At 40.8% G+C, this 26,860-nt stretch overlaps 1 protein-coding gene across 1 annotated transcript; it reads left to right on the top strand.

Moving 5' to 3' along the window:
* Positions 1–953: 953 nt before the first annotated feature.
* LOC110895452 (LOB domain-containing protein 41) lies at positions 954–2,294 on the top strand. The gene is made up of 2 exons (XM_022142770.2): positions 954–1,310; positions 1,397–2,294. The coding sequence occupies exons 1-2, from the start codon at positions 1,013–1,015 to the stop codon at positions 2,086–2,088; spliced, it is 990 nt and encodes a 329-aa protein (XP_021998462.1). The 5' UTR covers positions 954–1,012; the 3' UTR covers positions 2,089–2,294.
* Positions 2,295–26,860: the final 24,566 nt, after the last annotated feature.

Below are 26,860 nucleotides of genomic sequence, written 5' to 3'. Positions count from 1 at the left end.
ATTTTACGAAAAAAAAATCCAATATTACTTGATCGGTTGCGAATGCTCCAAAAATGATAAGACCTATTTTGATTGAATGTTTTAACTTATAACAATAAAATATAAAAAGGAAAAAACAAAGCTAACAAAAATAGAAAACCACCCTTTTTTTTGAACGGCTAATTGCATATCATTCCATCACCAAACAGTTTTGTACAATGATTAAGACAAGCAAGATACTAGAAACAAAAAACATTATACAAAACTGATATATTTCGCCCCGTTTACACCCCTGTACGGAAGTTACTCATTTATATTGAAAGATATCCAGTTTCTCCATTCCATGTTGTGTCTTTTGCCCCTGTTCTTGACCCATGTAAAGGAGACTAGTTGTAAATCGCCAAAGATTTTTTCGATTCTTGCTCTTTCACCTGAAAAAATTAAGGCATTTCTCGCTCTCCATATCTCCCAGCATGTCGCAACGATTATAGTCTGGAGTACTTTAGTCTTGAACTTTGAGAGATTTAAAATTAGATGGGAATTCAACAGCTCGTTTATATTACCGAACCGACCAACAGGGATCTTGCACCAGTTGCATACTTTCTGCCACACCAGCGTCGCCACACAGCAATTAAGTAGCACATGATCAGCATCTTCCTTGTAAAACCACCCTTGTAAAATATTTAAAACCACCCTTGTAAAATATTTTATTTTGATTTTTCGAATTAAAAATGAAAAAGTTGACTCTTCAAATGTAGTAAAGGACAGCTGGGAAGTGAAACAGTTAACTACAGAGTCAGAACCACGCGCCACCATTGAAAAACGGGTTAGATTTGTCTGCTTCCTAAACAAACGGTTTTATACGATCAACTCTTTTAATTTTATTTAAAAAATGAATCATTCAACATGTTTTAAGTTTCATGAATGTAGAAAACTTAATTTTGTCAACGCATATATCAAATACCAGATTTTTGGAAAAACTACGTCCCCCCAAAAATCCAGCGGCCATCCGCACAAAAATATATACACGTATATGCATATATATATATATATACACACCCACCACCGCCTCACTCCACATAACTTTCAACTATTTCATCTTCGTTTCAATTTTCTCTCTCTAAAATTACCAACAACAACAATGAGAATGAGCTGTAACGGCTGTCGAGTCCTTCGCAAAGGATGCAGTGACGATTGCACCATCAGACCGTGTTTACAGTGGATCCAGTCTCCAGAATCACAAGCAAACGCCACCGTTTTTCTAGCTAAGTTCTACGGCCGTGCTGGACTTATGAACTTAATCAACGTTGGTCCTGAACACCTCCGTCCTGGTAACTAACTATCCATTCTTTTTCATAAAGCATGAGGAATCAACATGTGCTAAATAAAACTGATATTGGTTTTGTATGTTATGCAGCCCTATTTAGGTCGCTTCTGTACGAGGCTTGTGGTCGGATTGTGAACCCGATATACGGGTCGGTCGGGTTATTATGGTCCGGAAAGTGGCAGTTGTGTCAGAATGCAGTGGAGGCTGTGTTAAAAGGGTCACCCATCGTTCAAATAGCGTCTGAGGAGACGAATAGTGGTCCGCCTTTGAAGGCGTATGATATTCGTCACATATCTAAGGACGAAAACTCCGGTGGGGCTAACGAGCTCCACCGGATCAGGACCCGGTGTCGGTTTAAACGATCTGGGTCCAAAGGAAAGACCAAAGGTGACGACACTATAACCAAAAACAAAACTAAAGGAAATCAAGATTTGGTGTCGTACGATGAGGTTGGTAACAGGTCGCCGAGCCATGAGTCTACGCTGAGCCACCAGTCGGAGCCGGCGGCGCATGTGGTGGAGGGTGAGAGCCACGTGACGCCGGAAATTAGTTTTGTGTCGGAAGAGACGGCGGCGGATCTGATGATCAAAGAGGAGGTGGGTTTGACGGCGACGGTGGAGGATGAAAACGACGGCGTTGAACTGGAGCTGACGCTCGGCTTCGAGCCGATGCATCGGAGCCGGAGCCGGAGTCCTGAAAAAGTTGTAAACGTTGCCGGAGGTTTTGATAAATCCGGTGACGGAGATTTTCGTATGGAACTGGGACTAGATTATCCGGTGTAACTGGTTGGATGTGGCGACTTGGTACTGCATCAGTTTTGACGGTTCAGATCAAATGTTTTTTATGTAATTTATTTTTTTTAGTTTTTAAGATGCCTTTTTGGTGGGGGTAAAAGAATGTATATCTGCTAAGATGTGAAGCAATCTTGAGGGTATCATTGTACATTTGCAAAAAGATAGAAAATGAAATTATGATTTTTAATAAGAAAGTAAAGCGTCTTTACCTGTTGGATCACATGAGTTTAGAGTCTAAAACTAAATAATATTATCTGTTTAATCTCATGTAGTTTCTAAAATTGTCCATGATCCATCACAAACCAGCCAACTGAAAGAAGCATTTTAAAATGAGTTAATAACTAGTATTAAGCACCTCTCTTGTTGCAGGCGAGCACTAATGCCACACTACCGTCAACAACCACCGACACTGAAGTTGCGGCGTGTTAATGCGAAGAAATTAAACCAAAACGTAAAATATAGAATAAAATAACTAAGTTGATCTAGGACTCGTGCGTTACGATGAACCCGCGTCTATTTTTTCCCGTTTGACAGGTTCATCGTAATCTATATATAACAAGTTTAAAATTGTTGAACCATCATTCACATTGCTTCGTGTTAATGCGAAAAAATTAAACTAAAACTTAAAACATAGAAAAAAAATACCTAAGTCGATCTAGGATCCCGGTCGTTACGACGAACCAGTCAAACATGGAAATAAAGACGCATTGCGGCGGACCTGTCAAATGGGAAAAAATAGAAGAAAAAAATTGAACCCACACGCATGTTGCGGTGTATTCACTCGTAAAATTTAGAACAAAACGTAAAACGAAAAGATTGTAAAAGATAAAAGTATGGGGGATCAAAATTAAAAATAAAAAAGCGCTGGGGTTAATTTGCAAAGTTGAAAAGGTTTGGGTGAAAATTAAAAAAAAATCAAAGAGCTTAAATGCAAAAATGAAAAACCTATAGGCTAGAAGTGAAAAGTCAATTTTTTTTTTGAAAAACTCCATATACTTTGAGTACAACTCTACAAAGCACCAAGATGTTAGTAATTTATAATATGAAAATTACCCAAAAGTTTAGGTAATTACACAAAAGTTTAGGTTAACATTTTATTTTCTAAAAAGTAACATCAAATTCCATTAAATTTGTTAGTTTGTGTAAATTAACTTACCCTTTTAAAACTATTGTAATTTATCTAAAAAGATAGAAAAAAACCGCGTACGCGGTGAGCATCATTCTATTATTATTAATTTAAAAAGACAGAAAAAAAAAACCACGTACGCAGTGAGCATCATTCGGGCCAACTGATAGTCCGCGTAGATCTGATTTCAATCTCGATTCAATAAATAATATAGAGACAGGTGAATTCGAGCCATAAACTGGCTAATAAACAATCAAAAGATATTGGAACAAAGAAGATTTCATGAAAAGTGAATAATAAAAAACAAAAGATAATCATCCATCCCAAGTGAGCTCCATCGGGTGAAGGTTCAGAAATACACACCCTAAAAGAGATGTCTAATATCCTATATATAGACCCTGAACCTTGTCCTCAAAGCAAGCCGTCCCTTGCTTGGAAACCTACTAAAGTCGCTAAAACACACGACTATCACGACTAAAAACGTCATCGTATACAAACAATAAAGTCGCTTTAATTGATAACAATATTCTCCAATTTGACTCAAAAATATTCCCCCGAGAATGATGTTATCAATTCTTTAAATGATTTTCAAAAGTGCATTTGACTTCGTCTTCAAATCTTCACAAATTGGCTCAATAGTCAATCTTTCGTTGTCCCCCCCCCTTCCATAATTATTTCAAGACTCAAACTCAATCGGCAACTTCTGTGAGTCCCAAATGCTATCCGGATCACAGTGTACTGATTGATAACACCCAAACACCTATTAATTAGGTGTTTAAATGAATAAAATCAAAAGATGAAGATTCTTGCAAGGATCAAACAACAAGTGTTGTTTATACAATCCCAAATGATATAAACACTAAAAGCACCTCGATGTTCGGATTAAGCACAAGAATCAGAATCACAACACAAGAAATCACTAAAGAACCTTGTCCAAGAACCTTGGACATTAAGGTTTCATTCATCTCGAAACCTCCATGAATCTGGCGTTGTGTAACTACCACAATCTAATGCCACCATACACCACCATCGGGCTCTTTCCAAACACCACAATGCATCACCATTTCAACAGCTTTGATGCATCATCTCAAAACCTCCATGAATCTCTGGTAAACTCTAGATGACACCATCTCTGATTTTCATTATTCCCATCTTGCATCACCTCCTTAACCACCATAACTCACCGAAAATCAACTACGATCGAAATACCAAATCCAGATGCCACCTTCACCTTTGCAACCAGCCATCATCATCCAATCTCCATCATCTCACACCATTTGTTGCCACCCAAAACCATCTTACACGAACTCAGATCTGATAAAGTCGCCAGATCTAGCCCAAAAACGCCAGATATGAAACAAAATCAAAACACACAAATTTGGATTTGTTTTACGTCTTCGACGGTTTTCAAGTAAAGACCCAACCAACCGAAACTGAAACGAGCCACCGAGGCTCTGATACCAAATGATAGTCCACGTAGATCGGTTTCAATCTCGGCTTGGTAAATAATATAGAGATGGGTGAATTCGAGCTATAGACAAACTAATAACCAATCAAAAGATAGATTGGAACAAAGAAGATTTCATTGAAAGTGAATAACAAAATACAAGATAATCATCCACCTTGAGTGAGTTCCCACGGGGTGGTGGCTCACAAATGCACACCCTATAAGAGATATCTAATATCCTATATATAGACCTTGAGCCTTGTCCTCCAAGAAAGTTGCCCCTTGCTTGGAAAACCTCCTAAAGTCGCTAAAACACACGACTATCACAACAAAAAATGTCACCATATACAAACAACAAAGTCTATAAACTAAGTTGCTTTAATTGATAACATCATTCTCTATTTTAACACGTCGTTTTGTATCTTTATAAAAACACATTTTATGAGTTTGTATAGTCAATGCAGCTCTCGGTCTTTGATGTGTTCATAAAAACACATTGTATGAGTTTGTATAGTTTTCAGAGTTTTTAACACGTCGTTTTGTATCTTTATATTGTACTCGTTGCGCGTTGGGTTTTATAGGTTTAAAGGGTGCTCAACGAGGTAAAAGGAGCCTAAACGCAAGAAACGAGTTACACGGGTCAAGCTGGAAGCCAAAACACAAGTGCTGGAAAAGCGTGTCCCTCGCGCCATGCGAGGGAGAGGGTATGATCTCCTGCGACGTGCATGAGAAACAGATTGTAGGCCCCTTGATCTTTCATCTCCGCGCCACGCATGTTATAATCTGAGTTTTCACTTGTGTGCTTTAGGTGAATAATAATGTATGAAAGATAGAATTAAAGTGAATTGCACCGGAATTATATGAACACACAAGAGTGGAAAGTTTTATCAAAACTGTTTTGCATTGAAATCAAAAGATTACAATTACAGGAATGATTGTACAAACTCCCGCTCAGCCAGATCACTCACAAATCTGTTCGTATAAAAGGAATGTGTGTGAAGTGATGAAATAGATCTATAACAGGTGAGATTTATTTATACTAAGTATAAAAGGTTTATTTGCAATCAAACTGACGTCACCCTAATAGTGACATCTAACATTCCTAACAGAAAAGATTCCATCGATGTTACAAACATCTGCGGGAATCAAACAACTGTCTAAGTACAGTTAATATATGTTCTAAGCATACACTGTTACAATGATATAACCATTGTTCTTTAAACCATTGTTGACTTGTTTCAAACATCTGTTTGGCCAGACAGATATTTGGTCTTCATGATCAGTGCTTGTCTTCAACAGGGCGTTGGCCATCAAACAGAGGTTTCCTCTTCTTCAATAGATGTTCCATGCCTTAAACAGATCTTTGCAATCTTCAAAAAAATGTTCTAATTATTGTTCAAGATTCACTATCTTTAGGAGGAGTGTGCAACAGTATCTGTTTATTTCTTGATCTGATTAGCATGTTTTGGCTTTCAGAAATCATCTATTTCTTTTTTAGGCCCAACAATCTCCCCCTTGAACAGATGATGCCAAAACTCAACTTTATTTGATCAATCTTTATTCCTCATCAACTTATCTTGGAGCTACCCCTTGAAATGGTGTTCAAACTTCATAAAGAGATATTCATTTAGACCCCTTTTGAGTTTAAGCCCTATAAGGTCTTGCATATCTTCATTTTTTGAGTCCAACGACATTGTTCATGGATATCTTTTCAACTTCTCCATTAGCCCTAAGCAAAGTCAATTCATGGCTAGTCATGTCAGACTTCCATTTTAGATTTTTGAGGCTAGATGGATTTCTTGGGGTAGAAGTTATTTGATGAGTTGGTGAGGGAAGTTTGCCTAGGATTTGACCAACAAAATCAGCAGGATTTTTATCTAGTTGGCCATACATTAGTTAATTTCTGATCCTTTCTTTTTTGATTTCATATTTGTATTTCTTCATGTCTTATGTAGACGTCTCCTTTTGTCTTTTTAGATAGTTTCTTACAGCTGTGGAGATGTTCTTTGCTAGTGGAAGCTCTGAAGGATCAACTAATGTTTTAAATTGGAAATCAACCTGATCATAGTCTGGCTTTCTTGGGAGTGAAGGATTTTTTTTCTCTTAAAATTTAAAGCTGATTGTAAATCTAAGTGATTGTTGATTCATCCCATTTAGCCATTGACCTTAAAGTACCAAACTTTGCAAAAAACCATCTCTTCCTTCATCCTCTTCAATTGCTGGGCCCTTTTGTCACTTGGCCTTTTACCTGCTTTCTAGTTGGGAGGTGTTGGTTTAAGCTCTGGATGAAGTTTTAACTTCTCTATCCTTAGAAGTTCATCAAGAAAGGCTTCTGTTGACCATCCCGTGAATTGAGCTTTGGTTTCTTTGTATGGCTTGTTCTTCATTATGTGATCCAGATAATCATCCCTTAGTGCTTTTTTGAGTTCAGGATCATTAACTGGACCTGGTGAAGCTTTGTTGCTTACATCCTTTGCATAATCTTCTAGGATGTTCACTTTTCTGAATTCCTGACATAAGATTTGCTTTGTTGATGAGGACACCCAAATCAGTATTCAAGGTCTAGTTGTTGACAAACAAGCCTGAGTAGGTTGGTGCAAGTGGAGAACAACCACATGAGTATTGTGTGACAAAAGGTTCCAACAAGATTAAAAAGGGAAATTTTAAAGGGTTGCAGTTTGATCGGCAATCTTATACAAAATAGATTGGTGATTATTGGGCCACCAAGAAGACACAAACATGAAAGTTAGATGTAGGAGCGATAAGGATGTTGAGGTGGATGTTTGAAAACACACAGAGATGGCGTTGGCATGTATCTTGGATAAGATAAGGGAGGGGAGACTAAGAGGAAACAAATGATGTATATAGTAAGAATAGTAGAAACTCTCGTAATGGAGGGTAGGAATAGAGGCAGACCCGAACTGATATGGGATGACCACATTAGACATGATTTGCTAGACTTGCACTTCTCTGAGGACATGATTGGCGATATGAGTTCTTGGAGACGTCGGATTAAGGTTATGGACTTTTAAGGGAGAATATATTTGCTTAAATATGTCTTGGGGCCTTCGCTTTTCCTATAATTCTGTTTGCCTTAGCCTTGATGTTTATGTGCAAATATAGAAAAAAGGGACCTCAAATCAGTCTAAAGGAAGGTGATTCAAGTCTTTCGAAGCCTTTTATCCATAAGGCCTTTTATCACACCACATACCATGTAAACAGTGATGTACCATTTACAGAGCTTCACTTGCTCCTACTATTGGTGCAACTAGCCTTGTCTTCAGTTTTGGCTTAAGTCCAGCATGTGGTTAATCTATTTCTACATTTGGAAGTAGCTTATTTGGTGTTTTAGCACAACCTTTAGGGTTCAAAACTTTCCATGTGGAGGACAAACCCCAAGCATCGGCATTTCGGAATCCTCGACTTTTATTCCCAGCTTAAGGAGTCGATTCCAGAGCAAGCGAGCGCCTAAAAATGTTCAAATTAGAGACTGAGAAAGTTCGGTTGAGTAATAATGGTTGGAGGTTCTAGATAGGTTGTAGATGCAATGAGGCATTTGATGATTCTGACTTGCATAACTGAAGAACCAAAGAATCGAATTAAGGCCGGAGCCTGTAATCGAGGGTTTGGATCTTGTAGGAGAACTTGAGGACAGCTCCTACAAAACAGAAAACCGCTAGGCTCGCCGCAGAGATGGGAGGGCCCCTCTGCGACCACCCTCCGACGTGAGGATAAGTATAGGTAGAGAGAGAAAGTAGAGAGAGAAAATATGGACGAAGGTTCAGAAAATCGTACTTGGCCTTGTACTTTGATGGGGTATTTATAGTGGTCAACTGAGATGACGTCACTCGTCCGGACGCACTTGTTCGATAGCTTCGTCCTCGGAGTTATGAGGGAACGGATATGTCCGAGATGTCCGTTCTATTGGAGTCCGGTTCGTCCAAAGGATCATATCCGGACTCGGATATGTATCTTCAAGTCCCCCTGTTTGTTAAGTTTCGTAAGGGACTTAACAAAATGTTAGCATGAGTTATTTTGTTCGAGTGACGTGTCATTGCCTGAGTGGTCCGAGTTGAATGTCGTAGCATGATCTGAATGGTGCTGACGTGGTGTGGGCGACTTTAGTGACTTGACCGTCAGTCACCTACCTGTGACGGTTGTGAATCCCTGTGTTGGAACTCGTGAGTGCCTGTTGAGGTGACGGTTCGATTTGACCGTCCCTTAACCGACTTAAAACCCCTATAAAATCAGCTTTTACCATTTTATTTTTACTCTTTTCTCCTCTCGTCTTCTTCTTCTCCATTGTTACCCTCTTTAATCTCTTCTTCTTCAAGGTGCGTCTTTTTCCATTTTTATAGTATGGCCCCTGGTAAGGAATAATCTATCGGAGAGTGTGAGTGTGCTTACTCAACACCAGTTGAATAAGTTTATTCGCGAGTATAACATTCCTCTGGATTTGAATCCGGTTCTTCCTTCAAAGGACGAGACTATTTACCCCTTCCGTCAAGGGAAGTTTCCCCTTTATACCCGTGTTTGTAATTTTGCAAACTATCGGATCCCGTTTTCAAGATTTTTGATAAGGGTACTCCAGTTTTTTCGAGTTCATATTAGTCAAGTGAACCCGTTCGGCCTGAGTCGTGTGAGTCACTTTGAAATATCATGTAGGGCCCAAGACCGGAGACCGGAGTTGAATGTCTTCCGGTATTTTTATGAATTTATTACCGCCGGGGATTGGTATACGTTTGCCCACCGGAAGGGCATACCTCCCCCCTCCTCTGATGAACGATCCAGCCTGAAAAATTGGAAAGATAACTTTTTCTGGTTGGATGATCGTTGCCTTCCGGAGGATATGAGGTGGCGGTTTAAGGACCAAACAATGTCTTTCGATCTGGGCGAAGATTTCGTCTTCGACCAAGAATTGGCCCGTGCTCTGATTGAGCACAAGTCCCCAATCCGTCCCCTTCATGAGCATTTTCTTTTATTAGGTCGGGTCTGTTTTTGATGGAGCCAAGGGGATAGGGTTTGACCGGTTATTCGTAGGAAGCGTGATCGTGAGTTCCGGCCCTTTACCTCCCCTTCGGCGTTTTTTTTTGTTTAACTGACTTGTTTTTTCTTTTTTTGAAAATGTAGGTACCATAATGTCTCTCTTGGATACTCTGAAGGTTCCAAGTTTCAATGTCTTTGATGTTGATTTTGAAGAGCAGGGTGAAGACGAAGTTCCTCTTATGAAGCAGGTGGCTCTTTCGGCTCAGGAGATTCGGCCTGTGGTTCCTCAAGATGTTCCCGAACAAGTTGCTGCGGAAACCACTTCTTCCATCCCCCAAGTCACACATGATCAAACCGCTGCAGAAACTACTTCTTCTCTTCCAACATCTTCAAAGGGTGTTGTCGGTTCCTCCGGATCACAAGCTGGTAAGAAATCAATCTTAGATGATGTGGATAGTGATTCGGAGGTTCGCAGTTTGGACGAGGCCCTTCAATACCGTCCCTCTTCTGCCTCTTTGAAAAGTAAGGGAGTGATGCATGGGGTAGACCATCAACCTGTTGTTCGGAAAAGAAAGACTGAATCTGTACAAATCCGTTCTTCTGATCCTCTCCCAATGCCGAAGATGAAGAAAAATAAGAAAGGTTCCTCACACTCTGGTGGCGATGTGATGAACGAGCTGGATGAACACCTTACTGGTGGTAAATTTTCTAGGGAGGAGGCCGCGCGGGCTCGTACTGAACCAACCCCTACTTTTTTCTGGTGGTTTTCTTCCTGTTAATGAGGTGGAGAGTATGGAGACGGAGGCTCCAGAGATTACGAGCAAGTAGAAGGGGAAAACTCATGGTGAACCTAAAGTGGTGACTTTTTCAGGTATAATCTTGGACTCATCTTTGGGTCCGGACCGTTTTATTGATGATGAAGAGGACCAAGTGTCTTCCCTTCCCTCATCTTGGTTCGGACCTGAGCTGATGTCCTTTTTTCGATATGCAGATGTATTCTCGGACGATATGGAGATCGATCCTGCAACAGCTGAAGAGAAATTTGTTCTGGATTGGGATATCCGGAATAAGGATTCTGTGATGGATGAACTGGTTGCTCGTACTCTTCTTTTTAATATTAGCACTCCGCTGGATCGTGCCCGAAGCCGAAGAATGAAAAACCAGGATTTGGGTGCCGCAGTTTTGGCTAACCAAGCTCAATCAAACATCTTTGTGACCGAGCTATACCGGAGGTGGGTTGAGGCGGAGTCCGTGAGAGAGAACTTGGAGAAAGAAACTCGTTCTCTGAAGCGCAAGGTTCAGAGAACTCCGGAGACTGAGAAGAAAATTGCTCAGTTTACTTCAGATCTCCAAGCTCAGCAAGAGAAAATTAAGTCTTTGACCACTCAGAATCAATCATCACAGGCGGCAGCTGCTTCCGCGGCCGAAGACAGGGATAGGATAGCCGCGGAGGTGAAAAATTTCTCCGAGTCTATGCAGGAGAAAGATCGGGAGCATAAATCGGTTATGGCGAAAATGGAAGAATCGTTTAACAATGCTCGTCTAGCTTACGCGAACATTATGGCTAGTAAGTACCTCATTTGTTATAACTCTTTTTTGCACTATTATTTCTAACACTTTCTTTAGAGCGGGACGTGCTAAAAACAGGGGAAGCCGATCTTAAAGCTCAGATTGAAGAGATGAAGTGTAACCATGAAGCCGAAGTCAGAGAGATCAAGAAAGAGAACGCTGCCTTGAAGGCTTCGGTAGATGATCTTCAAGCGACGAAGACCTGGCTTCTTTCAGAAGGGGCTCGGCTTCTTGCTAAAAATATTCACAAAGGTCAGGAGATAACCGCTGCTGTGGCTGCTGTAAACAACGCGATGAGCGCCGTTGGTGTCAATTCCGGCCTTCACAATGGCTATCTCCATGCTTTAAAGCTAAAGACTCCTTACGCAGCGGTTCCGTTGCTAAATCGTAACGCAGCGGAGTTGCATGTTTTGACTCTCTTGTCTTCCCAGTGGTTGAAGACCTTCTGAAGTTGATAAATGAACCATTATCCAAGATAAAGGAGGCTCTTACTTTTGCGAATAGTGGATCTACAGAGGGATAAGGTGGACATGCCCGGCTCCTTGGGGTATGCACCTTGGTAGTTTTTAATTTGTTAAACTATGGTTTCCAGAAGGTGGACATATCCAGTCGCTTGGGATATGCACCTTGTTTTGATGTTGGAATGTAATGATGTTCTTACTTAACAATTATCCTTTTAATGTAAACAGTTTTGGTATCTTCCGGTTATGTACATCCGGTTATTTTTGATGTAACCACTTCTTTGTGCATGCGTCCATGTTTTATGTGTACATTTTCCAGTTTTAGAACGTTCTTTTTTAGGTACGGATCCGATTCATTTTTTATTTTTTTAGGATAATTTTCCAAGTGAAGGAAATACGAACGATGCCAGTTCGTCCTTGCCTTTTAGGGTTAGTCCCCCTGATCCGGCCGATGATTATTTATAAGTTGCAACTTTATGATAGAAAATTTATATCATTTTATTTACTTCGTCCGGAGTTATACTTCTCCGGTTAGCTCATGGTAAAAACATTTAAAATAGTCTGCGGGTAAAAACCCTCCACAGTTCTTGGAATTATAAATTTGTCTTGTTCGGGCAAAACCATCCGCATTACAAGGAATTTAAAGATGACGGAGGACGTAGCCTCCGTTTTACAAATTTATTTCAAAATGTAAAAACTTTCACAGAAAACACTTTTTGAGGTGCACCCCATTCCAAGTGCGGGGGACGGGGGTTCCGTCCATCCTGCTAAGCGTATATGCACCATCTTTGCCTGCAATCTTGATTTAATAGGGGCCTTCCCTTTTCGGAGCCATCTTCCCTGTTCCTTCGGCCAAGCTTGCCTCATTGCTCCGCATGACGTAATCCCCAACCTTGAACCGGACCTCCTTTACTTTAGAGTTGTAATGTTTTTCCAACTTTTTTTTATATTTTGCTTCTCGGATGGCCGCTAGTTCTCTTCTTTCTTCGGCTAGGTCAAGGTTCAGCCGGAGTTCTTGTTAATTCACTTCTTGACTTTGCTGCATACGGGGGGTAGGTACACCGACCTCGGCAGGGATGACTGCCTCCGTACCGTATGTTAAGCTGAAAGGAGTTTCCCTCGTGCTTGTCTTTGGCATCGTCCGGTGAGCCCAAAGGACGTGCGGAAGTTCATCTGCCCATGAAACGCCCTCTTTCCCCAGGCGCTTTTTTATGCCTTCCACAATGCTGCGGTTGGCTATTTCTACCTGCCCATTGGCCTGGGGATGGGCAACCGAAGCAAAATTTTGCTCAATGTGCATTTTTTCGCACCAAGTCTTGAATGGTTTTTCTGCGAACTGCTTCCCATTGTCACTGACTATACAAAACGGCATCCCGTATCTGCATACTATATTTTCCCAAACAAACCTCAGCACTTGATCTCCGGTGATAGTTCGGAGATGTTTGGCTTCGATCCATTTTGTAAAATAATCGATGGCCACTAGTAGGAACCTCACTCCACCGGTGGACACAGGGAAAGGACCGACGATGTCAATCCCCCACTTCTGAAACGGCCATGCCGAAGTTACAGGGACGAGGTTGTTTTTGGCTCGGTGGCTGATGGGAGCGTGACACTGGCAGTCTTCACATGCTTGTAATTCATTAACAACGCTTTGATGCATGCCCGGCCAAAAATAGCCGGCATTCATAGCCTTGGCTACAACCATCCTCGGTCCGGAGTGAATGCCACATATCCCCCAGTGAATTTCTCTTATGACATAACTGGCTTCCTCCGGAGTTAGGCATTTTAGGAGCGGACCCAGGAAGGTCTTTCGGTAAAGTTGCCCATCATGGACCTGATACTGTAATGCTTTCACCTTTAGCTTCCGGGCCTGAGCTTTTTCTTCCGGTAGTGTGCCATCTTCCAAATATTCTAAGATCGGAGTTATCCATGATCTTTCCTGTACGGAGATTGACATTGCGGACTCCGTCTGATGGATGGCCGGAGCTTGCAAAGTTTCAACTAGCACTTCCTTGGACAAATGACAGAAGGCTACGGACGCAAGTTTGCTCAGAGCATCCGCCTTTTTGTTCTTGCTTCGTGGTATGTGAACTATCTTGCAAGAATCAAATGAGGAGATCAAACTGTTAACTTGGCTTAGGTATCGGATCATGTTTTCTTCTCGTGCCTCGTATTCTCCGTTGACCTGGTTGGCGACTAGTAGTGAATCAACATGAGCTAATACGGAGGTTGCACCGGCCTTGGCCGCGGTTTGGAGTCCTGCGAGAAGGGCCTCATATTCTGCTTCATTGTTTGAAGTTTTAAACTCAAAACGCAGAGCATGGGTGTATTCTATCCCTTCCGGATCTATCAGAATTAAACCGGCTCCTGACCCCTCTTTGTTGGAGGCTCCGTCTGTATACAAGTTCCACACCCTTGGGAGGGCAGACTTTTCTTTGGTGCTTTCTCCGGTTGGTACCTCCCTGAGGAAATCTGCCACAGCCTGGCCTTTTACCGGTCCTCTGGTTTGGTAGGTAATATCGAAAGCGCTAAGCTCAATTGCCCACTTGGTGAGGCGTCCGGAAACCTCCGGTTTTCTGAGAATTTGCTGGATTTGAAGATCGGTTTGTACTTCTATATTGAAAGCCTGAAAATACCTTCGGAGGCGTCTGGATGCATGAACCAAAGCAAGTGCCAGTTTCTCTATTACTGGGTATCGAGTTTCATAATCTTTCAGGATGCGGCTTACGTAGTAAACCGGTATTTGTGCTTGATCCCGGTGCACCACAAGTACTGCATTTATAGCGAAATGCGAAGCGGAGAGATAAACAGTGACGGTTTCTCCAGTGATTGGTGCGGTCAGAGTGGGTAAAGACCCGAGACAAATTTTCAATTCTTGGAATGCTGAATCAGCTTCCGGTGTCCATTCTATTTGACCCTTTCCAGTTCGTTTTTTCAACACATTCATGAATGGAATAATGCGATCGGCCGCTTTTGAAATGAAGCGATAGAGAGCTACCAACTTCCCATTTAGTGATTGAATTTCCTTGACCGTTTTAGGAGGTTGCATGGAGATCACCGCTTTGATTTTATCTGGGTGTGCCTAGATTCCGGATTGCGTTATCCATACACCCAGAAACTTTCCTTACTCTAAACCAAAGGAACATTTTTTGGGATTAAGCTTGTGATTGATACTCCGAAGCCTAGTGAAGGTTTCGAGTATGTCGTCGATCATGTTGTCTTCGGCTTGACTTTTGATGACCAGATCATCCACATAAATCTCTAAGTTCTTTCCGATCTGATCCTTGAATGCTTTATCCATCAACCTTTGGTATGTCGCTCCGACGTTTTTTAACCCAAACGACATTTTGGTATACCAAAAAAGACCTTCATTCGTTACAAACTGTAACACCTCGAATTTTTGTGTCCAATGATGTGTTAACACGTGTCATTTGTTTACACGTGGCATCTATAATAAATAAAGGACTAATTTTGACAAACCTTGAAAGTATATAAATTCGAGGGTTATAAATGTCAACAAGGGTAAATATACTGTATAGTAACCCTAAATAAATGCTTGTACCTTCAAACGAATAAATCATAAATCATACGGAAGTGAAACGCGGAAGAAAGTGAGAGATTACGAGCTACAGGGGTTAACTGTGTCAACATGTTTAATTATACCTCTGAGTGACCCTTTAACGTTCCCAAGGCTTCGTAACAGTATTATACGCTCACTAGAATGTACTGTATAAATTCCGCGAAATTCCGTCTTAAAACGAAAGAGTTATACTCAGGTTCGTATGAGAAGGGTTAAAAGCGTCAATAACAGAAGTTAAGGCTTTCTGAATAATTAATAAATAAACCAGGGACTTAACAACGCGGGTAAATAACACGAGGCCCCTATCGGTAAATAACCGAGGGCCAAACCGCAAAGTTACCCCTTCAAACCCGAAAGGTCAGGTAAATCATTACGAAAGATTTCGTTATTAATTACCAGGATTTCGTAATCATTTCAAAAGATTTTAAAAATCTGAAAAATAGGCCCCACGCGACCCGCATTGCATGTTGGTTAAGTTGAGGCGGGCCGCGAGCCTCCTCTTTTACTCGCCTGATATTTAGAACCCAGGCGGCCCGCATTATAAACGCATGGAACTCCCATGCGGGCCGCATTAGACGCCCAGATGCAGAAAATTGGTGTTTTCTTGACTTTTGAGCATTATGAACGATCAATCTCCAATAAATGAGGCATGGGCGCCCCCTACTCGACCCATATCACTCAGGAGACACCTACTTATCATCATGGTCAGTATAGGTTGTTGTGTAGTGAGCTAGAGGGCTTAGTTCCACTATAAATAGCACGCTTGGCTCATAACATTCACACAACACAAAACACACTATCTGATCATTCTAAGAAGCTCTCTAGCATTCTCTTCTGCTCTCTAAGCAAGATACCACTTCTGTAAGTCGTTCATACTCATTTTGGTCATACATTTCCATAGTTTTAGCTTATAAACGCAACCGTCGTAACTAACGGTTGCCATAGCGATAAATCACAAATGGTCCAGTAAATTGTCGGATCAAAAGTAGTTTTGAGTTGGTATTTATGTGGGTAATAAACCTCTAAAAGGGTTCCCCCTGATCACCACTCTAACTATGTCAAATGTCGAGTCAAACGTGCGGTTAAAAAGTCAACAGAAAGCTATTTTAGCGATTTATGCATAATCTGTAATGTATATGTTATGGAACCTGTTTTGATAATCATAAAACATGATAATAAGTATATAAACTTGTTTACGCTCGTTTGAATCGACCATTTGCTATATTGAACCGGTTCGGAGCCGAATGTCGCAAAAGTTTGACTTTTGCTTTGACTTCAGTTCTGACCCGTTTTAGTGAGGTATAAATATACCTTAGGACTCTCTTAGGACCAGGTCACATGTTGGTACAAACCTCTGTGATCGGTTCATGAGTTATCCAAGTCTTTTACGCATTTCCGTTAATCGCCTAAAAGTTGACCGTAACGGCCTTTTAAAATTAAAACGAGTATTTCGGACACGTGAACGGACCAAAACCTTGCTTATTAAATTATAAGCATGTCCTTAAAGTTTCACATCAATCCGAGGTCTAGAATGAGAGTTATGCTAATTAGCGCAATTTAAATAAACTTTTGTAATAAACGGCGCAATTAGCATAACACCTATCTAAACCAAGATTCCGTCACCAAAAGTTTTACCCACTGTATTAAAATAATATTTTGGGAATTTTAAAGATTTTTAATAATTTTTACCTCGCTCATAACCTGCGGTTATGGCTACGGTTCGGTAAATACCGAATATGCCCTTTTCGGCCAAAACATGAGTTCTACAAGGTCTTTTGACCCGATTCCAGTTGCTACTAGTTTTAAATAATAAATAAAGTATTTTGAGCTTTATAAGCTGTTCGGGAAACTCAGATTTCCTGTAGAACTCGAAAAGCCCTTTAAAAGTCTTTAAAATGACCGATAAACCCCTACGGGGCGATATTTTAACTTAAACTCGTTACGGGCATTACGGAAGGTATCCTACTGATACCACAACCTATTTAAGGCGTATTGACTTAGGAAATAGTGTAGGACTCTCATGGTTAACCGTTTCGCCTATTGCGCGCACGGTTCGGCTTGTGAAACTAGTTTTCATAATGTAGCCTATACGGGTCAAATAATATTATTTGAACCCCAAATTCCAGAGTGTGAACCATAAACCCATATGAAACAAGTCTCTGAACTTGTTGGGTCAGAATCACACTCCATTCTCGGTTTTCGCCTTTCCGCGCGATTAAACCATATCTATATATATATCGGAACCAACCGGTCTAGGCTACGGCCATTATAACGACCCGTTAGGATTCTAAGAGGTTAATTAAAACCTTCGTTCCAGATTAGGAGCCCCAGTAAAAGCTATCGGTGATTTAATCCAAATTAAGGAAATATACTTGCAAAGGTAAATACTTTAACTTATTTCCCCTATATGGGCTTGGGTTACGGTATATTAATACCGCTTGATTGAGCATTATATTCATCCATCGCTAAGGTGGTTAATTAAATAATATGATCGGCTCATTTAAACAGTTTTGTTGCTTATAAGCCTTTGGGGGGTTTAATGACCGTTGTCCCGGATATCCTTGGCATCATTTTACGAAATGGCCACGACCATCGACATCCCGGTGTAGGCGTACACCCGGTATAAAGTGTCGACATTAAATTAAAAGACGTAGCCGTTGGTTTTTATACTACGGTTTTACGCAAACGTGGTGTGTCTATAAATCTTTAACCCGGCACGACCCGGGCTACTGAACGCATAAAAGAACATGTAAAACGTTCACAAGATTTTATTATAATTTTCCCAAGTTATAAAAGAGTTTGTGCCTTGTGCATTCAAATCAATTTTAATAAACATTTTCAAATGTGTCAGTTGAATGTATTTACCAGTGTAAACTGACGTATTTTCCCCAAAAAGATTAAGTGCAGGTACTGTACGAAATCGGCTGGTATTAGCTGCCTAAGCATCATGAATAGTCTCGCAAACTCGATGCCGTATCTGAATGAACAACATTTATTTATTTTGATCCGTTGTGGATATATTCAACTTCTGTAATACATTTGATATTACAACCAGATGTTGAGTTTATATATTTATCTTATGCTTCCGCTGTGCATTATATAATTGTGTGGTTTGACTATATTGTTGCCAACATCGTCACGGTAATCCCCCACCGGGCCCACCGGTGAGACACGTGGAAATCGGGGTGTGACACAAACGCCGTTTTATCCTCGTCTTCTAAAGCCATCCGTATCTGGTGGTAACCTTTATATGCATCTAGAAAGCATTTGAGGCGGAAGCTGGACAAAGAATCAATCTTCAGATCAATCTCCGGCAAAGGGTAACAATCCTTCGGACATGCATTATTCAGATCAGAAAAATCAACGCACATTCTCCAAGTTTTGTCTTTCTTTGTTACCATTACCGGGTTGGAGACCCATGTTTGATACCGTACTTCCCTGATGATTCCGGCGCTTAATAGTTTTCGTACGTCCTCGGAGATGGCTTTTTGACGAGTTGGAGTCATGTTTCTTTTTCTTTGAGCGACTGGTTTTACCGAATGTGATACTTTTAGCTTGTTCTCGGCCAGACACCGGGGAATTCTAACCATGTCGGAGGTTTGCCATGCAAATACATCAAGTGAGCTGGACAGGAGCTTCCACAACCGTTTTTTGGTACGTTCAGGGAGCTGGGAACCAATGGCGATTTTTTGCTCCGGAAAATGGGGATGTATAGCCCATTCCGACGTTAGGAGGGTCGAAGGTTGTACATTACTTTCGCTTTGTCGTATTTCAGCTACGCACATTGTTGACTCGGAGTGCAAAGTTGCTACTCCTGCTTCGGTAGGAAATTTTAACAATCCATGGATGGTGGAACTGATAATACCAAAAGCGTACATCCCCGGTCTCCCAAGTATGACATTGTGAACAGACCTTGCCCCCACTACTAGGTACGTCAAGTTGACAGTTCTGACCAGGCCTTCAGCTCCCAATGTTGTTGGTAGGGTGATTTGCCCAATAGGCTGTACCACCTCTCCGGAGAAGCTTACCAACGGCATAGAAACTTGTATCAATTTTGCTTTGGTTTGCGGAGCTAACTGTTGGAAACACTGTTGGTACATGATCTCGGTGGCACTTCCGCTGTCAACGTAGATTCTCCGGACCTTGTGGCCCGCTATCACCGCGGATACTATGATTGGTCCGTCTTTAATTTCTCCAGGGGTAATTGGAGGGAAAGCAATTGGCTGTTGCATCCAAGCGGCCATATGCTGATTGGACCGCTTAATTCCTTGGTTATTTACTTTTCTGATCATGCAAATTGCTGGTTGGTTGTTCGGATTATCTGCCGAATTTCCTGAAGATTTTCCTTCTTTAACTTCCTTTACCAGATGCGACAATTTTCCGGACCGCACTGCTTTCTCTATTTCTTGTTTCAAAGACCAGCAATCGTCTGTGTTGTGGCCCCGCGCATGATGGTATTCACAATATTTCTTGGAGTTCTTGTCGCCTGGATTTCGGAGTTTTGGTGGGGCTGGGAAGTTCACTCATTCGGCACTGAGGATTTCGCTCGGAGTCTTAGAAAGATCCGATAGGTTATAAACCTTGACCCAGAGCTTCTTCCTCGTTGAGGCCTATCATTTCTATTGTAAGGGTGCGATCGCCCCTACTTCCGGACGGAGTTTTATCGAACACGGAACCGCCATTTCTCTTCCAAGAGGACATCTTGTGCTCCGACTTTGGTGTCGGATTACATGCATTTTTCCCTCGGGCGAATGCTCTTGCTCTCTCCATGAGCACCTCCATTGTTTTAGGGAGGTTTTCATGTAACTTTTCGACCAACTGGTTGTTCCGGACTCCGTGGCAGAATCCGGAAATTCGTAACTGGTCCACTACTCCGTTGATCTGCATGCTTTCTCGGTTGAACTGGTCGATGAAGCTATCCAAAGATTCCCCATCCTTCCTTCAGATGTTATGTACTTCAGTGATTTCTTTGAAGTAATGCCTTTGTTGGCTAAAGTTCTAGAGAAATAATCTTCGGAATTCTTCAAAGTCATTAATCTCCCCTTCACTTAAAGCATCAAACCATACCCGAGCAGCGCCGGTTAGTGTTTGTGCGAACATGAAACACCATGCCGGCATCGGCCATTGCTCTACTCGTGCTGCCCCATCGAAGTCAAACATGTGATCATCCGGATCAGTGGTACCGTCGTATTTTTTGACCGTGGTTGGCATTTTTAGCTTCGGAGGAAGCTTAGCGTGTTTGATACGAGCGCTGAATTTGGACTTAGGAGTCATGGAAACCGGATGATACGACTTAGTGAGTTCCGGATCAGGAGCAACTTCCATTTGCATTTCGTTTCGTATTGCCATTGCTGGGGATGGTCCGGAAGATCCCTGCACGTACCCACTATAAGTTTCCGAAGTAACTACCGTGGAGAAAGTAGGTGGAGTATAAATTGTAGGACCCATAGTCCTTACCGGTGTTTCCTCATGGAAAAGCCTGGTTCGTAAACCGAGGATCTCTTCGTCTTTGGCATGCTGTGCTTTTAGTCTTCGTAAGAGACTTGCATTTTTAGATAAAAATTCCGCATCAAATTCTAATGCTTGGGAGGTAGGAATCAATATGAATGGCAAGGTTGTTCCTGGTCCTGAGGTCAAAGGAGCTGAAACTGTGGAAGTAATGCTTGCTGGTGCTGTAGTTTGCGCACTAACAGCTATGGATCCCGAATTCATAGAACTCGAGGCCGCCATAGATTAGTTCTTTGCTCAAGAAATTCACTAAGGTGAAGGACTGTGAGCTTGTGAAATCGGATGGCGCCAATTGAAGAACCAAAGAATCGAATTAAGGCCGGAGCCTGTAATCGAGAGTTTGGATCTTGTAGGAGAACTTGAGGACAGCTCCTGCAAAACAGAAATCCGTTAGGCTCGCCGCAGAGATAGGAGGGCCCCTCAGCGACCACCCTCCGGCGTGAGGATAAGTATAGGTAGAGAGAGAAAGTAGAGAGATAAAATATGGACGAATGTTCAGAAAATCGTACTTGGCCTTGTACTTTGATGGGGTATTTATAGTGGTCAACTGAGATGACGTCACTCGTCCGGACGCACTTGTTCGATAGCTTCGTCCTTGGAGTTATGAGGGAACGGATATGTCCGAGATGTCCGTTCTATTGGAGCCCGGTTCGTCCAAAGGATCATATCCGGACTCGGATATGCATCTTCAATAACCAACACATTTTACGAGAGCACATGGATAGCTTATTACTAAAGTTTATGGCAGTGTTGCCTCCAAATATTGATAGGGAATGGATTGAGTTGAGTTGAAACAAATATGTTTTTTTGGTGACTGTTATTATGAAGCCATAGGGGGTTCATCATTTGGACTTAAGGAGTGCAGTGGTATAAGTGCAAGGAGCAAGAAGAATGCAAGCATCCACATCCACATCATGATACTAAGATGCGCTCATTGTTATTGGCTCATTACTGGTGGTGCTAACCAAGTCATTTTTTAACTTCATATTATTGTCATTAGATTGTTTCATTTAGATACTATTTTGTGCTTTTATTGCTTGATTCCCTTGTGGTTCTTGAGGTCAAGGACTTTTAAAGGGAGAAGTATTGTACGTGTTAATTAGTCAAGAGACTTAATTGTACCTTTGATAACTAAGGGGACTGAACTAGTAGTCATGTAATAGTTGTTAGCTAGCATTTATTAGTTGAGTCGTTCTATACATAAACTGTTAGTCATTAATGAGAAGCTACCGATCAGTTTTCTTAATTCATTCTTAGTTTCTCTCTCTATTCTCTCTAAAATCTGCACGTATCATCATCTGTAAAAATTTGACCTAGATGTAATAAGTTGTTGAATATTGCTAATGTATCTGATGGTTTCACATAAGAACTGTAGATTTGTGAACATAATCTGGCAGCTTGTATGGTTACTATATAGCATTGTCTGATTTTGAAATTTGATGTTAATTTTGAAACTTGTTTGAGCTAATGTGATCTAATATTTGTTTCGTGCTATCTGATGTTGCTTTTCGATTCATGTTCAGTTTGTTTTGGTTACTTATTAGTTGATTGTTTCATTGACTGGTAAGTATACTGTTATGTTGTTGCATGTATTCTGGATGTACTCTCTGATTGGATATTTTTTTTTAAATTAGATGTTCAGTTTGTTTGGTTACGTATCTTTTACCGCTCATGAGCTTGTACCTTTCACATAACACTAGGCTGTAAGTAGCATGGTTGCATCTTGCTAGATTTTAAATCATTAAATGATTCTAAGGCGTGTTGGTTGACAGAATATGCATGATGGACTTGTTACTAGGAAACATTCTATCAGAAATCATGTTTTGTTCTCTAGAGGATGGAATTGGAATGAATTCCATTCCATATGTTGATGGAAAGTATTAATTCATCAAAAATAACTTAAACGCCTGCAAAACCATTTTTTTGTTCTAGCTCTTCTACCCTAAATCAAACGGAATGAGTTCTAGAAACTGAAGAAATGAACTCCAAAAACTGAACTAAATGAATTGTGTAAATCGAATTGATGAATTTGATGATCGGTGTAGAAGAATAATATTGAACCAGACATGTGAGCGTTGAGGTTTGCACAAAAATGCAAAATCAACTACGATGAACAAAGTTAATTCAATGAGATTTTTGAAGCCATTTTCTTAAAATTGGAACCTTCATAGGATTAGTATCCGGGATGAAGTTCTATGCTTTGTCAATGAATAGTGAAGTAAAGATGAAGTTCTATGCCTTGTCGGTGAAATGGTGTAGCAGTGATGAGGCAGGTTTCATCTTCGGTGAAGTTCCAAGGATTTTTTTTTATATTCTCTTTGTTCAATCTTCATCTTTGATATTGGTGAAGTAACAAAGTTCTAGGTTTCATCTTTGACATAGAGTTAGTAGATTTTGGGGAGGAGGAAGCAAGGATAGGAAATGGGGGAGGGGACATAGAGGCAATAGGTTTTAGGGAGAGGAAGTGATAAAGGTTCTATCTTGATCTTCAATGTAGGGTTAGCAGATTTCCGGGAGAGGAACCTACAATGGGAAATGTGGGACGGGACATAGGGTTAGTAGGTTTAGAAATGGGGGTGTTTAAAAGGTAATCTTGTCATTGTAATTCATTTTACATTCTAAGGGTCTGTTTGGTATGACGTAATGGAATAGACGGGTGAATGGAATGTACGAGGTAATGGAATGGATCATTACCATTCCATGTCTTGTTTGGTTACCATGTGAGAATGAAGTGAATCATTACTTTGTGTTGTTTGGTAAGAAAGAATAGACGAAGGAATAAAATCGGTGATAAGTGACGGTAGTCGGTGGTGGTGGGTGGTGATAGGTGGCAATGGTAGCGATGGTCGGAGGTGGTGGCGGTGGGTGGCGTCGATGGGTGGCGGCGGTGGGTGGTGGCGGGGGTTGAGGTAGGTGGTGGCGACAACAATGGTGGTGGGTGACGGTGGTGGTCGGTGGTGGAGGTGGGTGGCGGCTGACGGCGGAGGCGGGGTGGGTGGCAGCTGTAGCGCGGTGGTGTCGGGGGTGGTGGGTGGTGGCGAGTGACGGCGGGGGCGGAGGTGTAGATGGTGGGTGACGGTTAGTAGTGGCGAAGGTGGGTGACGACTGGGGTGGAGGTGGGTGTTGGCGGGAGACAGTTGGGGTGGAGGTGGGTGGTGGTGGTGGTGGTGGTGGCGGCGGAAGTGGGTGACGGCGGTGACGGTAGTCACGGCGGCAGCTATGGCAGTAGTGGTGTCGCCCGTGAGTGAGTTATTAAAACCAATAATAATAATAATAATAATAATGGTAAAAAATAATAAAAATAATAATAATAATAATAATAATAATAATAATAATAATAATAATAATAATAATAATATATCTTTCCATTCCTTGAAGGAATGAAAAAAAAAATACCACCTTACTAAGGAATGAAAATTATTATATTTGGAAGGTTTACATTCCTTGTGGAATGCTCCATTCTATTACCACTTGACAACCAAACATGTTTCTTTTCATTTCAATAGAATGATCCATTCCATTCCGCCTTCTATTCCTTCATACCAAACGCTACCTAATTTCTTTAACAAATTTACAAACCCAACACCTTACAGTTTATACTAGAATTAAGTCTAGTTCTTTAAATTTCAGTTTTTTCATCAACATCTTTCAAACCAAAAAACTCCCAAGCATTTGAGATGAAGTACTAATAGTTTCTTTGACGAGGCAAAGTTGTTGCCCTTGAGTGTGTTTAAGCATCAACTTGATCCGCTTTTGGGTGACTATTTCTTCACATTTAGTTAAGACTTAAGATACATTCCAATATGGAAGATAATAGGCAGACCCTTGGTTTTAAAAAGCACGACGCGCTCCTAGACGTTTAGGTTGCGAAAGCCGAGGCACGAGTTTCATGTACGCGAGGCGCCTGGTCTTTTTACAGTATTTATAAACTAATTATATATAAAGTTTTACTAATTTGTTAATCCTATTGCACTAAAAACAAGATAATAGAAGAAAAATGCTTTATGTACAATCTAAAAAGCTTTACGTACAACCTAAAAAGTTGTTTATAGAATCAACTAAGCACAAACATATGTCCAACCTAAGAAGCTCGTTACTTAACCCCAAATCCCCGCAATTCGGTTTATTTTTCACTTTAGTTTGACAAATTGAAGTTCCATTTACCACATCCGATGGTCGTTTATTTCTTATACCATAAATTAAGTGGTTGATGTACGATTTTTCTAATTTGCAGAATTGTTGGCAACTTGAATGAATCAGTTGTCGATTTCCTCATCGGCATAAAATGAGCATTCACATCCTAACCATCAAATTATGTGAGGATGGGTTTTTATATTATAAAGGGTATAAAAAGTGGTTGTGAGTAGAGGAGAGAGAAAATGTTACTGTTCATCTGTATATTTGGGGGGACACTGTTCACCCATTATAATTTTTTAATATATTTTGAAAGTGGTTGTGAGTGGAAGTGAGAGAAAAATGTAATGATAATATTATTTAATTGAAAGGAGAGAGAAAAAGTATTTGGTTTTAGTGGAAATATATTGATATATGAGTTGTTTTTTAGTGAAAATGTATGTATAATTTGATGGATTGGATAGGCGATGCATCCTGAGGTGTGGTTTTTAAAACCAAGGGCATGTCTCTTTGAAAAGACATTTTAAGCCTATAACTAATTGATACATTTTGGGTAACTAATCTTGGCGTTCTTTGCCCAAGCACTTAATTTTTTTGGATTTTAAATACAAGTGGTTGGGCTCTTTTGGGTAAGGTATAATTAATGGGTCATAAAAAAAGGTGAAATGAAAACTCACCTGACCAACATCACCTCGTCTTTGGGTTTCTGATACAGCCCAGCATGCTACTGTAAAGCTCAATTTGGAGCGGCCCAAAAGAGAGTAACAGATGCCCACTAGGTTTGTAGGCCCAAGTCTGATTAATCCATCAAATAAGCTGCTGTGAAGACTCTTTTTATGTAAAGCATAATTTTTATGGGCCACTAATGTTGGGTTTATATAATAAATGGGCTCTCTCACCCACCAGACTAGTCTTTTGGGTTGGGTTCTCTCGTTTGGTATGTAACATATCATGATCTAATCTGACGTGCTAATATATGGGTAACATTATACTATCGAATCTAGGAGCATTTGTTTGGCCTATGGAATTAGGGGGATGATAGGGTTCATGTTGGAAACCTATGAGAACAGTGGAATGATAAGCTACATATATTAAGCTGAATTTCCCAAAATTTTAGTTAGCTACAGATGTAGATGATTAATATTTTTTAAGCGTAAACAAAGAGGTAGCCAAATGGGATCAACCTAACTTAATTCTGCTCCACAAGAAGTTGTTGATGAGGAAACAAGGTATCTGCTGTTTTGCCGTATAATTAGTTGTATGCCAACCTTTTTTTGCTTACACCATTCTCCATATTTTAAAACGGCCAGTTTCAAACGATACCCATTTGTCAAATTTGTCATACCCCATTTTGATCCAAGCCAAATGACCATTTTGTCAAAACTCGTTATGAGCGAAACCAAAATGACCATTTAAAAAGGTTGTTAATATTTATTATGATCGACGGGAAGGTTTGGCACCTCGATGTCGGCTCTTCGCCACCTGGGGCTGCACTGTGAATAAGAATTTAAGGATATGGAAATAGAATGAGCTTTTAAAAAAGGGTTATTAGATTTTATCACCCTCAACTATTAGTTATTGGCCGCTGCCACCCCCAACTATCATTTTGACGCCCATCACCTCCAACTTAACACTTAGTGTGTTCTGTTACCACGTTGTTAATTGATTACTAACTTTTGATCCTGTTACTACACTTTTTGGGGGTGTCATAGGAATCTTGGGAATGTTTTAGGGATCTTAGAACACCTCCAAAAGTATAGTAACAGGATCAAAAGTTAGTGATCTGGTGACAGAACACACAAAGTGTTAAGTTGAGGGTGGCGGGCGTCAAAGTGATTGTTGGGGGTGACAGCGGCCAATGGCCAATAGTTAAGGGTGATAAAATCCAATAACCCTTTAAAAAATACGGTCCGTTGTGACCCCTTCTAAGGGACAATGAATCTTCTAGC

This window comes from Helianthus annuus, chromosome 12 (genome assembly GCF_002127325.2).
Source record: "Helianthus annuus cultivar XRQ/B chromosome 12, HanXRQr2.0-SUNRISE, whole genome shotgun sequence".
Taxonomy (NCBI): domain Eukaryota; kingdom Viridiplantae; phylum Streptophyta; class Magnoliopsida; order Asterales; family Asteraceae; genus Helianthus; species Helianthus annuus.
This window is presented reverse-complemented; position numbering and strand designations above follow the sequence as displayed.

What these genes read in the sequence shown, in the direction of transcription:
- LOC110895452 (XM_022142770.2), top strand. Translation starts at nt 1,013, where the DNA reads ATGCATATATATATATATATACACACCCACCACCGCCTCACTCCACAT. An exon ending in TCCTGAACACCTCCGTCCTG is followed by an intron (nt 1,311 to 1,396) that starts GTAACTAACTAT and finishes TATGTTATGCAG; the next exon opens with CCCTATTTAGGTCGCTTCTG.